Here is an 18,574-nt window from a genome sequence, read left to right as displayed (position 1 = left end):
AAGACTGGAACATTTCTGTCACAAACCATTTTGCCAGCTATAAAATGTAAGTTACATAGATTACTCAGATAATTTTAAAAAAACAGATGGTTTTATGTGAAGAGAAGTTAGGGTTCCAAATCATCCTTGTGAATGAACTAGTGGCTGAATGAAGAAACAAGAACAGTAAAATTCATATCTACAGAAATTTATCTGCCTTCTGAGAGTGAAGCTGTGTTCCAGAGCAAAATAGTAAATATTTCTGGGTATTGCAGGTACCCTGCAGTTAATGCAACAGCTATCCATCAACAATAATGAGCTACATGCCAAATTACATTAAATTTCCTTTTTATTATTTGTATGGTGAACATTTTATTTTTAACTAATTAGCATACAAGCTTTTGTCAAATGATACATAAATGTACAGAAAATCAGGAGGCATCATCCCATTTTCCATCTTCCTGTTATTCATTTAGTTGGTCTAGGGAGAGATACTACTAACACTTTTCCATTTCTGTCTGTTCCTTTTAAGATATTAACATGTATCTCTCCCCTAATAAAAATGAGCAAAATAAAGCATCAGATTTGTGAGTGGCTGTAAGTTACTTTGCCTTTGTCATTTAAGTCATGCTGTCTTTACCTCTTCAGTTGCAGCTTCTGCTGTACCTGTGTAGCAATAAAGCAGCAAAACTTCCCTGAAGGAACACTGCTAGAAAAGTGTGTGGGGCCTCACGGGCCTGTGTAGGAGTCCATAGTTGTCAAATCTTACGCACATTAGTGATTGACTACATGCTGATACATTGATTGTGTCATGGATTCTAAACACATGTGACAGCAAGCAATGTCACAGTACAGACAACAATACTGTCACACTGTGGTTTGGCTGTCCTTGTTCTGCACCAGCTACTATTCTGTACCTCTGTCCCGATCCCCTCAACAGTCTTCAAGAGTGGGATGGTCTTACTTGCATGGCACCTCTACTGTGGGTGGAGTTACAAGCAAACCTTCCTTCCTGCTATTCCTTTTCCAACACCTTGTGGTACTCCCCTCTCTTCCCAGCTTGGTGCCAGAGTGGTAGTGCAATCACTTGTCCCATGAGGGGGAATTCAGAGAAAAGAATATTATGCTAGGCAGATGGTTCTTGTGCCAAAGGAATTGGGGAAAATAAGGAATTCCCTTCCAGCAGGAAGGAGTTAAAATCCCCCAGGGAAGGAGTTCCACAGAGAGACCAGCTCAGCTAGGGAGCAGCATCTGGTGAAGGGAGAGACATTCCCAAACTAACACACAACATCCTAAACTGTTCTGTCCTCTTCTATTAATGATAAGTGGTATTATTACAATTGTGGCTTCACAAAAATGCTGTGTTGTATACATACACTGCAAAAAATTTATAATAGTATCATCCTTCAGTATCTCATCCTGAGCTCATTTTAAAAGGCTACAAATTAGAGCTGCAGAGGCATTGAGTTCAGTGAACTACTGTGATTTGTGGTAATGAAAGAGCAGACAGTGGTAATACAGACCCATTTTCAATTCTATGAATTAAGGGTAGTATAGGAGGACAAGGATATTACTGAAATTTTGATGCTTTGCATCCAACTTCTAGATGGGATTCTGCAGTTTATTGTGCATAAGCCTGGGATTTGAACTATAAACTTCATATATGATAAAAAGATTGTTCAAATTTTAGGTGTTGTCAGAGTCCTTTGAAACTTATTCCTGTTCTTGGTGGGATATGTCTATTAAACTGGGGTTTTTTTGTGTTTATAGTAACTCTGGTGTCCTTGTTATTACTTTTTTAAAATTTTCTATAGGGCTTCAGTGGAATCTTTTAAAAAAGGAGCACTGAGGAAGCAATTAGTTAACCTTGCTTCTAGGCAAAAGCGTCTATTGACTGTTGCCCAAACCCAGGAAGAATTAGTCCAGAAAGTGCAAAATTACAGAAAAACAAAGCAAGTGTTCAGTGCATCATGTTCAGAGAAGCAAACCTCAAACTTAGTTATTTCCTGTGAAAATGATAAAAGACAAAGTTTAACTGCTGATGAAATCATGTGTCCTGATGTAGTTACATTTAATATGGGGCTTTGTGCCAGCACGCCTAATGGAAACAGAGTAGAGGCACATCTCTCTTTAGAAAATAGATTTTCAGCTCAGGAACGCAGCCAACATCCACACATCTGCTTCGATGAGACGGAAGCAAATAAAGAAGCAATTAGAAGCAAAGAGGCTTCTGATCATGCTTTGGCATCCAAAAGCAGGGTAAGAGAATATCCCTTCAACATGTCAATGCTGACAAATGCTGTAGAAGTGGTGACATTGCCTTCGGAACCTACTGTTTCCACTGCTAAAACAAAGTGCTCACAGCAAAAAAACATTGATTGTGTAGCAACTGTGGAACAAGGAATCAAGTCTTTAAATCCCACTTCAGTGACCAACGCATTAAATATTGTAGAACCCCGAAGCACTGTTGTCAATAACAATGTCTGTCAGCCAGGCAGCAACCACCAGCAGGTTCTTGCAGATGAGGATCTACACAGATATGTAAATAAGAATGAAGCTTTCCAGCAGCAACAGCAAGTAGTTTTGTCAACATCTACAAAGAACTTCCCTAATACTCTGCAGCAAGGGATCTTTTGGAGTAGTGAGAACTCATTTAATGCCAACTCGGTGCTTACAAATCATAGCTCAAATACAGATTATCCAGTAAAACTCAGTGAAAAATCTTCCCAGAGCTATAGTAACCAGGAATGTGAACAGAAACAAGTGAGGTATGGAAGAAAAAATAGGAAAAAGCTTCACTTGATAGATCTGCTTGAATCGGGAAGGATTAAGCCAGGAGAAAACGTTTTAGAATTCAAACTGCAGGTAATTGTTGAGATATAATAATGTTGACATTAGCATATAATGAAAAAAAAACCATGACACTGAAACGAGGAAACAGCAGTTTTCGTGGTTTAATCCGTATCTTCGGCACTTAGTGTTGAAAATTTTTATTCATTGGTTGCAGATGATTGTTTATGAGTTTTAAAGGAAAATGCTATGGATGATGTCTTCTGTCAGCCCATAATTTTAACACCCAAAATATTGCATATGTAAAATTTGTGTTTAACTTCGCATTATCAGTTTGTTAACATTTCCTATTGCTAGAACCAGAGTGGACTCGTTGGTTGGTCTACATTGTGTGATACCTGATTTTCATGTTGGAAGGAATGGGAACATTAAGACTTTTATGACTTAATGTGATTCTTAGAAGCAACTATCCGGTCCTTCAAATAAAGAAGTGTGACATCAGGGTTTTCATAATGCTGTGATAGACATGAATATATGCAAAATTACTTGCTTACATGCCAGCTGGTTTACAGTCTAGTAAGAACCATATTTGGAAAAAAAAAGGCCAAAAAAATCCCAGACCAACCCGCCCCACCGCCCTCCTATTTTTAATACAAAAGCATGTCCCTGTGCCTCCAAATACAGAGCAGATTTGCAAGGCAGCTGCTAGGGGACTGGCTGGGTATTGAGCAAATGATAGAATTATTGACTGAATTCCCAGCTGCGAGCTAGTTAATTTCCAGGGCAACATACTGATTAAAACATGAAAGGTTCTTTTCAGCCAACTCACCAGGTGTAGTTAGTGTAGAAAAGACTCTGCTTTCTGCACCTATAATATGCTTGGGAATGCTTTTCTGATGAAAGTGGCCATTTCATGTGGTAGTAAGTCACGAGCCTCTACTTTGGGCTGTGTCATAGGGGTATGCACATGCCTCTTTTCTTTAAAGGACCTGTAATATTCCTCTGAACTTCAAGATGACTAAATGGAAGGATGAAGGATTCAGTATGCTTACTGTTTTTCTCAAGACTGTCATCTGTGATACTGACTTGATGCATGTGGATCTTAAGGAATTATAACCCTATATTGAAGTGTTGATGTTTGGAGTGTACAGAAGTCAGTGATTTCTACTAGAATGAAAATGACACTCATTTATGTCTTGTAAGACACTGCTATAGATAATGAAGTTTAGAAGCCAGTGTGTGTTGTGTTGCAAAGATGAGATGATCGGTAAAGTTTCCTTCTTTTTCATTATAGAGATGTAGTTCTTACTTAAGATTAGCTTTGGACAGGCAAAATACAGTTTTTGAACGCTGTAGACATAAGCTATGAAACTGTGAACTGGATTAAGTGTTCATTAAAATATTTGGGTTGAACATCTAAATATAGATTCTCATAGACACCCCAAGCCAGTGGATATGATAGGAGGTGGTTCAATATTTGTTGGTGGATGATTTTCTTATTCTGATTGTTTAAACTCACGCATGCTAAGCAACCTTATTAAGTTCTGACGTAGTTTGTCAGCAGCTAATTTTTGCATTACTGAACTATAAACAACTGTAAGCCGTGCTTCTGGAGGTGCATTGTATGTTTGCAGGCTGTCTTAGCAGTATCAAAAAGGCAGTATATGTAATTTTGCACAAGGCAAGGCCGTCAGATTCCTCTTAAAATGGGTAAGTGATGTCCCTTGACACAGGTGAAGTTTTTATACAAACATATTTCATCTTTGAATCATTGCTGGAGTTTCTCTGTGACATGCATTTGTTCCACATGTGTAAGGCAAATTGCATGTGAGTAACAGTTTCTTGTTGCACAGACTTGCCTCAGGTGAGTTCCTTACTTCACTGTTGCAAACTAATTTATTCACAGCCTTGTTACATCTAAGAGGAACTAAGATGCACATGCAGTTGTGATAGACATACATAGGGAGATTTGTGGTGTCTGTGTGGCCAAAACATCTTCTTCTGCTGGAATAAATACTCTTATTTTACATACCACTGTTGATGATAATGGCATTAAATTTTTTCAGAGAAAACTGGAATTAACTGCAACTTTTCAGCTATATTCAGCATTTTTTGATGTTTTAAGGATGTTAATTCAGATTTATTAATTTATGAGTTGAAAATTATTTCTTAATTTTTTTTTTTAGGAATTTAGTCATAAAGCCACGCTTTTAAGCAATGGCAAGATCAGAACGAGTAAGAGACAAATACTGGAGAATCCAGTTCAGTGGGTTAAAGAACTACTAGGAAGTGATATTTCTGTGACATGGAAGTATGTGTGGAATAAGGTAGGCCTGATTTTAGTCTCAAAAATAGCAATAATAAATGGCAATAACAAATTTCACTAATCTGGATCACCTTATTGTTCTTAAAGCAAAAGAGAGTACAAGCCTAAATTTAAAAAAGTATTCTTACTCTTAATGAATCTGCAGCAAAGAAAGAGCTACATAGCTGTAGTTGTACAGTGGTGAACTAGTCACGAGTATTGAGAAAATGTGGAATGCCCACTCTGTAAGTTATCAGAGCTTTGAAAAAGTAGTTTTAAAGGTGATTAAGAGACTGACAGAAATAGCTGAAAAGTAGTTAGAATAAAAAGGAGCAGGTTTATTGAATATCGGGGACAAATGTTGCAAAAATACCGGCAGAGTTTAAAGGGCTTTGCAGATGGGTTGTATTACGCTTTTTTTCATTAAGAATTTGAAAGAGCAGAATTTCTGCTTGATCTTTACAAAGATTAGACTGTTAAGTGTATAAACACAGTTTTATAAGAAAAGTGCCATTTTTACATGTATCAGAAAAAATACTAATTAAAATGACTAGTTATCCATTTAAATTTGTTTGTACAGGTTACATATCTTGGGACACAGTTGTCAAAATTTCTTGTTGAAGAAGTGTCAGTTTCTAGTGACCTGGAATTACCACGTCAAGAAAGAGATCCTTTGGGTATGTACCACTTAAAATCTAATATCTGCCATGGCTGAAACAAGTAGAAAGTGATTTCTAAAGAACTTAAATTCCAAAACTCCTCTGTTGTTTTCTGATTTTTTTCTGGGCTATGTGCTTATCACAGATCTTGGGTTTGAAAAATAAGTAGTGCCGGAACATAGACTTAATCTATAAAGAAGTGTGTTTCTTTTCTTATGTAAATTGTTTGTGTGAAGAGAATAATTACTAATGACTTGGTTGCTATGTAAAAAATATTTATGTAACATTTTACATTAAAAATATTTAATATATAGTGAAGTTTTTAATAAGCTAATGTAATACTTTTTTATTCTGTTTGAAACTCAGATGCTCTAGCATAAGTTTTTATCACAAGTACATCTTAAAATCACATTAAATAATCTGTGTTGGTAGAAATACCCGTATGCCCAAGCAACAGTAATAACTAGGGGGATAGTTCATTCTCTAAAAATAAACAGTCATATGAAACAGAGTGCATTGATATGACAAAATGACATTGAACAATTTTTTCAGAACTGCCCGGCAGACTTAAGAACTTCAGCCTAATTTTGATAAATAATGTGTTCCCAGGGAAACCCAAGTCCCCTTGACAGCCAGTTGCACTTGGAGTCTGAAAAGCTTTTGGGCTTTTGTGATTAATTCTGTTAATTTGATGACACACTGCACCTCATGTGAATTAGGATACCAGGCTTGGTCTGTTCTTAACATACTAAAAGTAATTTAAAAGATAATAATTTAAAATAACTCATTTGATGTGCAGATGACCATGATCTACTGGTATTTGCTTCAGGCTAAGAGCATCCAGATGATGAGTTTACATTGCCCTGCTTCAGTAACTTAAGCTTATACCAGGTGTAAGTGACTTAAAAATGGATTTAGGCTCGTAACTTTTTAATAGGCTTTTGAATATTTCACTAGTTCTTGTAAATTATTCTTCTCCTGGAAAATTTATGATAAACACTGTAACTTCTAAAACAGAGAAATTCATTTATTCAAAAAATATTCTTGACAAACAAAAATCAGCCTGAAGATCAGTAAGTGGTGGGTTTTTCCCATGTTTTTTTCACCAATAGCCCAGGAAAATCTGGGAAAGAATATTTAAAGAAGTTTTTTTGTTGCTTGTAATTTAAGATCATGGTAATGCCTAATGGTTAGGCATTGAGGTGAATCATCTGGGTGAGAAACTGAGGGAGGGAGAGCCAAAGTATTGTCAGTTTCAGTTCCGTTGCAGATACTACAGGGCCAGATACATAGTAGGAAATTAACAGTGATTTAAATCGTTCCAGAAGATGATTAACGTGCAGTGCTGTATTGTGAGAACAGTTGCTGGCATTGGGCAGCTCCTGAATAGTTTGCAGGCCCAGTTCAGGAGTTGGCTTGTTCCAAGGGCTGTTCCCAACAGGCATTTTGCCTGCAGCCATCCTGCTCGAAAGTTTGCTGGTGTGGATGTGACCTATTCTGTGCCACTTGCCTGGGGACATTCCCAGGTACTCTTTTATCTTTCTAATATACTTATAGCCTGGGTGTATTTTATAGTAGAAATTTATCCTCCTTTTGTAAAGAATCAATCTTCTTTTTTTCTTTCTGTATTAATGAATTGAATTTTCTTCTGAGTATCCCAGAGCATTGTTAAAAAAGAAGGCTGGAGCCAGATAATTTGAGGAGAGGAATGTTATTCGAGGAGTTTTTGGAGGAGAATGCTATTATTTTAAATACGCCACACACCTCCTTGCTTCCTGTATCTTAGCTCAGTGTTCATTGAAGTGCTTGTGTATGAAGAGGACGGGGAAGCGGGAGGAAAATGGTACAGGCAGTGGCTGTATCTGGCTGTCGTTTAAAAAAAAAGCAGCTACCACTGAACTTCGTACAGAGCTCAATTTAGGAAGCATGTCCTAAGAACCTCTACCAAATCAAGGTCCCTAGGCAAGACAGGTGAAGGAGTTTGTGCTCTGTGGCTGCGAGCATAAGCAATGTCACAGCTTTTCAGCTTGGTTGAGATTAAGGTACTTCAGGATTTGTATAGCAGCAGATTTTTAGGTACCTGAGGAATATTAATTCAAAAGATTTGAAAAGTCCGTGAAGTAAAGCAGTCACAGACCATTGCAGGTGTTGAACAGAAGCTTTAAAGATTGCAATTTTGGAATTAGTCATCTAAATTGTAACTAAATTTCGCTTTATGTTCCTTCTTTGAGTCTGAGCCTGTAGTCTCTTTTAGGATCACACTAGCAGAAAGCAGGAATTACTGTATTCCAGTCTGAGTGAGAATTAAATATTAAGAAAAGAAACAGTACTTTTAGAATATCTTTGTATAGAAGAGCAGAAGAAACAGTGATTATATGGCTTGGAATTTATTCCTCTGTGCTTTCTGATACGTGTAATGATGACATAATGTTTGCTAAAAATGACCAAGAATAACAAGGATTCAGAAGCAGATGTCAGCTGACGAGCAGATGTCAGTTGCAGAGCAGATGTTAGTGTTAGCTATTTCACATTGAAATTCCGGCAAAGTGGCTTAAAATAAAAGCATATCCAGTTGTTAAAGTAAACATGATACATACATTCGTTTTGCAGATTATTATTTCAGGAAAATGGTCTTTGGAAAACGGCATGACTAGTGCAGTTCTTGTGCTCTGGCAATCCCTTACTGCCTTTAATAACCATTAGCCACTAGTAAAGATTAGAACAACTCTTGCTTACCTTTAGTTCATTAAATACCACAAAGTTGTGTGGAATAAAGAGTGTTTTCAAGGGAATTCAGGTGATTTCTCAATGATGAACCATGGGAGCTGTTTCAGAAGGTTTATGTTAGTGTTACTTCAGGTATCTAGCATAAAATGAGCAGCTGAACTCAGTATGGTTGCATGAAAGCAAATGAGAATAGTGCTGTGATCATACGTGATACCGTATGTTTCTGTTTTCCTTGAGACAAGCAGTGAGACATGCTTATATTTAGTAGGCTACTTTTCAAGTTAAATCTGCATGGCATCTAATGTAATTTTGACAAGGAAGGAGGATGTTTTTGAAAAAAGAGAATGCCTCAATCATCTTACAGCAGCCATGGCTGGGCTGGTAAAGCAGCAGAGCAGTCTACCCTTACGTATGTTAGGTGGTGTAACGCTAAGTGAAAATTTCAGCATTTACCTTTAAGAAAAAAAAAAAAGCACAACTGCTCTGTACATTAAACCAGTAAAATGTCAGCATTAAATGATACTGTTTGTTCTTAGAACAAAGTTGCCTTGATCTTTTTATGCTCTCAGGAAAGAATTTTATCACGAGGGACCCCAGCAATCACAACCAGCACCATCAGAGTCCTGGTACTCTCTCCGTTGCTCAGCCTCTTGGGAGCTTTGACCTGAGCAATAAGCAGACAAAAATCCCATCCTTGCCACACACAGAAGTTGTGAAAACATTGGTATGCACAGAAAAAGAAGCATCTGTTACCAAGGAATTTAAGAGTAAATATTTTTATTATAACTGCCTAAAAAGCATAACCGTGGGTGCAAGGGCTGAACTAGAGATACAAAAGGAAAAATAAAGTAAGATGGCATGGAACTGATTTGTGTGGGGGAGTGCTGGGGAAAAATGACTCTTGCGTATGAGTTGGATTGATCTAAATCACACAATAATGAAGTTTTTCAGAGCTCAGTGTTTTGGACTCTTCTGTGTCCAAATTAGAAACATTTTGTTATTTTGGTGTAGTTAACAAAATAATTTGGTATCATTTTAAGTACTCAGTTAAATACCTCCACAAAATAGTAGCATAGACAAATGTCTTCTGGATTTAGACAGAGAAATGTGATGCAAAAGCATTGCTGAATAATCTCATGTAATCTATTTTAAAGGGAAGAGTGGAAATGTTTCTGAAGATGCTCTGATCTTTGTGGGGTTGGCTGAGCTTGTAACTTCATGTTTTCAGTATTAGGTTTTTATGTTGATTGCACATTAAACGCTATCCATAATATTAGTACAATTTGAACAGTGCTCAACTGCACTTTGACCTAGTATTTTTGCCTCTGCCACCTTTGATTACACTGCAGAGGGATGACCTGATAGACCACAGCTCAAAGCCAGAGCTGTCAGCTCAAGCCTCCGCTGTGCCCAATGTCAGGTAACAGTTTGGACTGAAGTGGGTAACAGTGCTGAGTCAGGTCTGCTGTGGGAGGCAGTAAGAAGCAAATCAGAGGTGAAGTGCCTAATCAGTGTCAGTGTGAGCCATTGTAAATGGAAAGTGTACCCACATAACAAAGCAATTCCTTGTGCTTCTGCAAATCTATACATAGGTCCTGTAGCTACAGTGCAAAGGATTAAGTAAACCCCAGAGCTGAGAGTCCTCTGCAGAAAATACTTTGTTATCCCATTAGTTCTTTCTTCTTTTTTTTTTTTTTTTTTGGTAATAGAAGCAAATAGACATAGTATCTTAAATGCCAGGGGAGAATATTTGGAGGGATGTGTTATTTCAAGTTATGAAAAATAGATTGTGTAGTAGATTGTATTCACATTTACGTATCAAAAAACCCATGTTGAACTGCCCTTTGATATGAATTGAAAAGTTACACAGCTTGTGGTTTATAGGAATTACATTTCTCTGCTGAACAGATGAACAGCCACATCTGTGTTTTCTCAAATACAGTTACTAGTTATCATTCTGCTTACCAAGATAATGGTTTTATAGCACGTATGCTCCTTGCTGCGCTGTTATCTAAGAGTGCTCAATCCTGTGTGGAAATGTAGCAAGAGTGTAGAGTCATTTTGTAGCAAAGGTAACTGCTAACAGACAGTGGGGATTATGCAAAATTACAGATTCATAATACAGTCAAAAATTTACAGAACTGTTGTTCCATATATACACTTCCGTTTATAGCTACTAGAATTACACTGTTAATTGAAGGAAGAAACTTCTTAACATGCAGTATAACCTTTAAAAAATTTTAACCACCAGCCCAGTTTCCACGTGTCTAGCTTATAGAACCCAAACCTTTTGCATCCAGTTCTGAGGACAAGCTTTTCAGGTTTCATAGTCTGACCAAAAATATTTTTGAAAGCAAACTATGAAAAGCAAACTCCTACTTAAGAAGGAAATTCCTTTAAAAACAAGTGTCTCAGGGTGAGTATTTCGTTGAGTCTCTTATATGAAGCTTTGGAAGTGCCATGAGAAGCCCCATAGACCATAGATGGATTTGCTGTACTTGTTTGCCCTCTACCTTTGTTTCCAAAGATCCAGTCAGATACACAATACCATTGCTGTTTTACTTCATGCTAAATAAATTGTGAATGTAAAGCTTGGCTGTATGAAGTGGCTTTTAACTAGTTTACTTTCTGGGCTTTGCTAGTCCTGGAAAATGATAGAAGAGTAATTAATTTCAGTTTTCTTGCTAGTCAATTTTACCTGCTTGTCTTGTGCACCAGTACAGAGTTGTGATGCTGAAACTGCTGACTTGGCAGGAGAATCCATTTAAATACAAATGAATTGCTCCAGTAGAATGAAACCAAGCTATTAAGTATTTCAGTATCTCATAGGCAGGTGTAAAATTGGGCTATTAATAAACATCACATGTGTGTATTTGCAGGAATCTTCTGTTAGACTTTAAATTGTAAATTCTTCAGAAGAGGGATCTCATATGCATCTTTGAACTGGTTGAAGATATTACTTTGGTGTTAGTCCAAACAACAAACCTAGCCCATTGTAATATATTTTTCCTGCAATGTATTTAAAACTACATGTAATTGTAATGCAAAGAAATGTTACCTGTTCTTGAAAGCTTGCAATACATTTTGTGCTGCATAATACTCCAGTTCAGAGTCCCGGACTCTGCTTAGGCTCAGGCAGTTATGTCAGGAACTGCTTTCACTGGAAAACTCTACTATTCTTATCTTCATGCTTTTGGAGGAAAGCTGGAAAAGATGAATGTTATTTAGTGATTGAAAAGTCAAGCTATAAACTGAGAACCCCAAGTTTATTTGTTGTTTGAACAAAATGGCATGCCTTAAAGGAGCTTGATTCTGTATATCTGAATTTTTTGGATTGGGTGTTATTGAAGTAATGGCTCATCATCATCATCAGTAATGGTGATAATAATATGGAAGAGAAGTACTTGGATTTGTTTAAAAGAAAAACAAGATAAAACCCAAAAAACAACCCAACAAACCACAAAAAAACACCAAACACCAAAAACCCCATGAAAACAAAACCCCAGCATCTAATATAGGTGTTTTCATTGTTACCTATAGAAGAATATTCATCAACTACACAATGTCCCTGTTTATGTGACAGTGAAAGACTGGGAGATGAACTGTGTATTCTTTGTATTTTGCTCTTTGAAAGTGAAGTGAGACTGCTGACAAATACTTTATCCATAATCTTCTTCCACCTCAGAGGTATCTCAAGGTGCAGCTATTATACTATTTTCTCTTCCTTATGGCTTGCAGACAAAATATTTAGAAGTATTTTCCAGTACTTTAAAGTTCTAGGCATTTGCTTTAGGTGCTTACATACTTTACAAAGAAGCACATAGTTCTGTCAACAGAATTTATAAAGCCATATTTCCCAGTAACTTTGCATACCAGGACTGAAGTATAGGCTTCCTCCATCTGCACTCTCTTGCTTTCCAAAATCCTTTACCTTCTCTTATTTGACTCTCAGCAAGGTAGAAGGTAGAATGTTGTATGACTGACTCAAAGTTGAGCTATGTGGCTAGCAAGAGCCAAACAACAGTCACTTTTTAGGAGGCCAAAAAGGGAAAAAAAAAAAAAAAAAAGAAGCAGCAACTCTCAAGGACTACATACATACCATGGAAGCCAATTCTGAGAATTTAATGTCTGTATTTCTTACCTGTCAGTCTTGTTTTTCTGAAACTGGCGAATTGCTTCAAAAGTAAGTAGGTGACAGTGTGATTGCACAGAACCATAGACCAGTGTAAGTTAAGTGTGGCCGCAGGAGGTCTGTAGTCCAACCTCCTGGTTGAAGTAGGACTAGCTTCCAAGTTAGATAAGGTTGCTCAGTGCGTTGTCCAGTCAAATTCTGAATATCTTCCAGGATGGATATTCCACAACATCTCTGTACAACGTATTTATGTGCTGCTTAAACTGTGCTCATGGTGATTTTTTTCCCCAATATATCTAGCTGGAATCTTGCTTGTTAAAACTTGTAATCTCTCTTTGTTGCATATAGAAACCCTGTTTCCTTAAGAATCCTGGCTAAAAATAAGTAAATTGACCCCTAGTCAGGAGCTTTAAACACTGGCTTTCTGGCCTTTTTACTTTGTGAAACAAGTTGTAAAAGAAATCCTTTGAAAACTGGTCCACCTTCTTAATTCATCAGCTGCACTGTAACATTTTCATCTGCTTTGGTGGTCCCATGGAGGCTGAGAGAAGACTAAGACAAACAGAACTCTTGTAGATAATATTCCTAGAACATATCTTATCTTTTCTTATCTTACTTATGAAAGCAATAAATCAAAGGCAGCGTGATAGACAGCAAGCTTCAAGGGGCAGTGGCTTCAGCTGCTACTTTGCCTGAAGCAGAGAAGACAAGACTTTTTTGATGCCACAGTCTGGTAATGTGAAATGAAAGTATTTGGGAGACTACCTGATGATCTTACTGGTGGTGGGCGTTCAGATTATGTCACAATTTTATATTACTCTTTTTCAGGAGTGGTTTTTAACAAAGTTGGGCCAGAGCTTCTAAACAGAACAATTCAGTCTTTTAAATCACGACATGATAATAGCCTAGGAGAAGGCTCTAGAAATTGTTCTGAGGCTGTACATAAAACCCGCCAAATGAGTCACAGCTCCTGTAGGTTTTGCCAGTGCATGAAAAACATGAGCTACTGGTTTTTGTATCAAATAGCTGTTCTGACCTGAGCTTAAAATTGATTTATACTTTGTCTTCCATTTGTTCCAATCTGCACCTCAGTGTGCTATAAACTGCAAGAATTTTAAAATGTTCTGTTTTTAATTACTCAAGGTTGCCCCTGGAACTGCTTTTTATCCACTATCTTGGCACGATAAATTCAGGTTTTCTAAAATGGTTAGAAATAATTTCAGAGAACCATGTATTTTCCTTCCAAATGAGAGTACAATCAAGTATACAATAATAACTCAGTAAGTTTAAAAAGAAAGAAACATATAGTGGGAACCTGCACCCTGCTAGTCATACCAATAAATAGTCTGCTATGAATCGCTTTAGAGCAATCTTAGTGCCTTTTAATAAAGGATACTAGTGTATACATTTGTTGTTGTTGAACTCGAACTGGGTAATTTGGTAATTAAATAGAGTGATTGACTTAATTGAGAAACCAAAAGGCTGTCTGGACAGCCATATAAAAATATTTGTGTGAGAAAAATGGAATCAGGCATTACGTTTTGTTTTAAAAGTACTTATTTTATTATGTTTTATTTCTTTATAAATTCAATCTTGAATATAGATTCTTTTCTGGGACACTGTGTAAACTTCCCGATTGGTATTTGCATGTATGTCAGTTGTTCCTCTCTCACCTTTTGAGGAAAAAATCATGTTACAGCTATACTAAACAAGGTAAGAGCAGCTGAGATTTAAAGTATTCTCTTGTTTCCCTGATAGGTTATTGTAACATTGATGGATTTCTGTAATAGATTGGAGACTTTGAGTTCTCCACATTGCTAAATGAAAAACTCAACATATCTTAATACACCAATCCAAGGACCCTGGAGAATAATAATTCAGAATGTATCATATCATATAAAGTGTTTGTTACTGGCTAACAAGTGTATTCCCAATGTATCTAGAAGAGAAAAAACAATTACTGTATAAGATGATAATGTAGGCAACAGTTTTAATGGGGAATAATATATTGTGTTTGTATCACTGATCTAGGCAATGCTTGCAAGAAAGCTATAAAGTATTATTAATATATTACATTTTTACAGACAAGTAGAAACAGAAAAATTTACTATTAATTGTATCTCTCAAAAAAGTACATCTTAAGGTCTGTGTTGTGGGAACAATACTTTCTGCCACATGAAATATAAAATAATTTAAGAAATTTCAACATAAACCTCAAAACTTCTGCTTTAGAATAAAAAGCACAAATTCTTGATCTTTAATCATACCTTGATCATAATCATACCTGCAGTCCTTTTTCAATGCAGATACAGAGTGTAACAAGAAAAGCCCACTGTTAGGAGATACTTTCAAAGAATAATTCTAGATAGCTAATCTTTTTTTCTGCTTTATGGCATTGCTTTTGCCAATCTCACTGGAGGACAAAAAGAAAGAATGAACTTCTGAGGAATACTCTATTGAGTGGAGGAAGAAATATTACTTTCTCAGATGTAGCATTTTGTCTAGAAGCAACAGAATAGACTTAATGAATTGTGGAAATGTGAATTAAGTTGCACATTATTGATATACAAATTTTAGTTATAGGCAAATGATGAACTGAACCTATAGAATATGCATGGTGAGTTGTATCTGATATGTGAAGGAATGAACTGTAGGCTAAGGGACTATCAGAAGATGCTCTAAGTCCTTTTGGTACTGCTATAGCTGTGCTATGAAGTATCTGGTCATTGTAGTCCATTAGTTTCAAACATGAAGTTATTTTTTTATTTCATAAGGTGTTACTAATAAGCTTCAGTTTTTTTTGAAGGGTTATAACTAACAATGCAAAAATGCATAACTTAGGATCACCTGATAAATTAATTATTTGGGAAAAAGTACATTCAAAATAGGGATGTGGGTGGACACAGAGGATCACAAAGCAATTAGCCAAAAACCCCTGCTGGACTGTATCTTTTAGGGGATGGACACCTTAACTTCAGGTGTCTGACTGTTAGAAAAAGATCATTCCTGTTGATTGGTTTGTTAAGACAGAGACCTTGGACTCCAGCATTCACAGAAGGAAAAAAGAACTAAGATCTATATCTCGTGAAGTAAATCAAGAACTGTGGACAGACCTGGGAAAAAGCAAAGGCATTTTGAGGGGAAAAAAAATAAAATAAAGTACCAGGAAAGCGTCGTATTTTGTCAGAGAAAGATCTGGTCTTACAATGACAGTCTGTCCAGAGACATCTCTTTTTCCAAGGTACCAGGTCTTGATGAACTGAAAGAAAAGTTATTTTCAAAATTACCTCTAGCATGGGCAGAATTCACATGCCTCAATTCAGTGGCAGCCTTTTTAAAGAGTCAGAGAAACCAAAAATGTTGTTTATGCGAGGCATTAGTTGTCATTTCCAAGGCCTGACTTGGTCTGAATGAGCAACGCCTCTTGAGACTCTTGTATTGTGACAGGTTTTCTCTGTTTCCAAGTTCTTGAGGGGAGTGTGGATAAGGCCCAAGAAATTTGGAAGCTCTTAAGACAGATTTTTGTTCTAAGTATTCCCTTGTGGCACTCTAGATCAAATGCTGTCACCTATAAGTATGTTGTTCTTAGATCTTCTGTTTGCTTAACGCATCTGTATCCCACGTCTAGACTAGCTGCACTGAACCAGATCCATTTGAGTCAGAAGAATAACATCTCCTGTGTCATTGCCACAGATACTGCAAATCAGTTCATCTTTCCCTCAGATGTGATAATAATCTTTACCTGTTTTACAAGAGTATTGAAACTGAATTTACTGATACGTGTAAATTGACTCAAATACGTTGCTTAAACTGCGAGAGCATTTTAATTCATTTTACAAATAATTTACACAAGAAAAATAGTTATAAAACGCTTAACCATATCTCTGGATAGCTCCAACACTTTCTTGCTTGGAAAAAATAAGGATATTGATGGGATAGACATTTTTAAAAAACTGATCTTTCAGGGGCTATTTTAATGTTCAGAGAATGGTGACTGTGTGCAGAAGTGCCCGTCTTTGGTGACTAGCCTTTATGCAATTGGAGATTCTGGTCTGACATTTGTATAGTTGCACCACTGACAGGAATTCTCCTTAAATACAATATTCCAGTTCTTAGCAGCCACAGAGACAAGGTCTTGTAAAGCTGTAACAAAATGGAAACACAGGTTGAAACACATTTAGAATGGTTGCAAAACTATAAGGCTAAAAAATATAGATGCCAACAGAGACAGAAAAGCTATTGGCAAGCAGGATGGAAAAAGTCGCAAGAGACAACTTTTTCCCCAGATTTGTGGGGAAAAAATGCTCATTCTGATATTGATAGTGATTGATACTTTCTCTTGTCATTCATGAAGATGGCAGAAAACTGAGCACACCTAACAGGACAGCAAGAATAGGAAAGCCAAGAAAGACCCTGCCTTGTGCATCTTACCTTACTAAGGTTTCTTCTGTAACTGAAGCACTAAGATGAGTTTTGGACAGCAGTATGGAAGCCTTTGTCCACTGCTTACAGCCCATAAGCTGCCAGTCTTTTGTGAGGGGATGAGAGTTAACAGACAACAAAAGGGAGAAGGGAAACATCAAAGTGGGTATTAAAAGATTAAAAATAATAGTAAGCAAAGGGAGAGAGAAAAGGGAAAAAGAATTGAGAAAGAAAAATGGAAATTGGAAAGACATTAGTCAGCTGTGTCAGAATATGGAGGAAAAAACACAGGGGCTAAGTGTTCAAATACTGACCCATCCCTAGTGGGAAAAAAAGAAAAATTCTCTATTGATATAGGAACTTTGATATCAAACACTGATAAGCACATCAAACACAACTCCTCAGTTGGAACTGAGGAGGACAGCTTTGGGATGTATAAATTACTGTACTTTTGCTAACTGTTGACTGTTACCTAAATTACTGAAAAGTAGCAATTAGAGAGAGTAGAGATTTTAATTATTCACTCAGGTAAAATTGTATTTATGGTAGACTGCTGATACTTAATCTACAAAATCTTAATCCAATAGGTAAAACATTAATTTGATCCAAAGGAATCAACAAAAAAAGGTGTCAACTGCTGAAAAAAAGTTAATTCAATAGATTTATTTGGTCATGTCTTTATTACATGTTCAAATATGAGTTGAGAATTTTTAGTAAATAAGTTAGAATATTGCAGTTAGAGTGCTGGGAGGAGCATTTCCAAAGTAAGAAAGGAATGTCTTTTCTCCAAGTATGGTCTCTCAAAACGGGATGTTAAATGAACTTCAGACTTTGACAAGAAATTTTCCTGTACTTACATATGTGTGGGCATTTCAGCACAAAAAAGCTTTCTTCAACAAATCAAAACACATTTAAGTCATGCCTGTCATGTCACTCTAGGCTCAGTATTAATGTCAGTGTTTCAGCTCAGTTTCTGCCAGTTTATTTTATAAAAAAAATGCCAGACTTTCTTTTCGGATCATTTTTACCTGAAGGTGTCCTTAAAACTATTTTGTGACTTCCCATCCAAGGATTCCTGTTTATGCCCTTTGAAACATCACTTCCATGTGAGTGTGTAAGTTGACTCCTTCTGGTGAAGCTGAGTGTTGCTTCATGAGCGATAAAGACTCTGTGAGGAGCATTGCGATGTAAATTCTCAGGTGGCACTTACATTCAGCCTGCCCATCGTTGTTGTGGTCCAAGATACTTAAATATACCCTAGACATCAGATCACACTTTTTGTTCCACTATGTGGCACGAGCGTACTGAAGATGCACGGAGGGCATGAGATACCGCATGCAATCCTGTTCTCACTGGAGTGAGAAGTTTTGCTGTGGATGTCTTGGGTGTGGAATGACATACAGCCTCACACAGAAGACTCTGTATTTGCCTTTCTGAACACAGACCTCTCACTTCTAATAGCAATTCACCACTTCACTGCTTTGGGTGGTGAGCTCCTGGAAATCAGGAAATGGCAGGGAAATCCTCATCGAGACATGGAGTTAAAAGGTGTGATACCTA

The 18,574-nt window shown here is 36.9% G+C and overlaps 1 protein-coding gene across 1 annotated transcript in view; it reads left to right on the top strand.

Annotated features, from left to right (window-relative positions):
- The window catches only part of ANKRD31 (ankyrin repeat domain 31), a 66,552-nt gene that overhangs the window by 45,235 nt on the left and 2,743 nt on the right, over positions 1–18,574 (top strand). The window contains exons 20-22 of the mRNA XM_054185573.1: positions 1,794–2,844; positions 4,956–5,096; positions 5,655–5,751. Coding sequence (XP_054041548.1) covers positions 1,794–2,844; positions 4,956–5,096; positions 5,655–5,751 — 1,289 coding nt within the window. The remainder of the gene's footprint in view (positions 1–1,793; positions 2,845–4,955; positions 5,097–5,654; positions 5,752–18,574) is intronic.

This window comes from Rissa tridactyla, chromosome Z, assembly GCF_028500815.1.
Source record: "Rissa tridactyla isolate bRisTri1 chromosome Z, bRisTri1.patW.cur.20221130, whole genome shotgun sequence".
Classification (NCBI taxonomy): Eukaryota; Metazoa; Chordata; class Aves; order Charadriiformes; family Laridae; genus Rissa; species Rissa tridactyla.
Note: the sequence above shows the minus strand (reverse complement) of the source record. Positions and strands in the feature narration are given on the sequence as shown.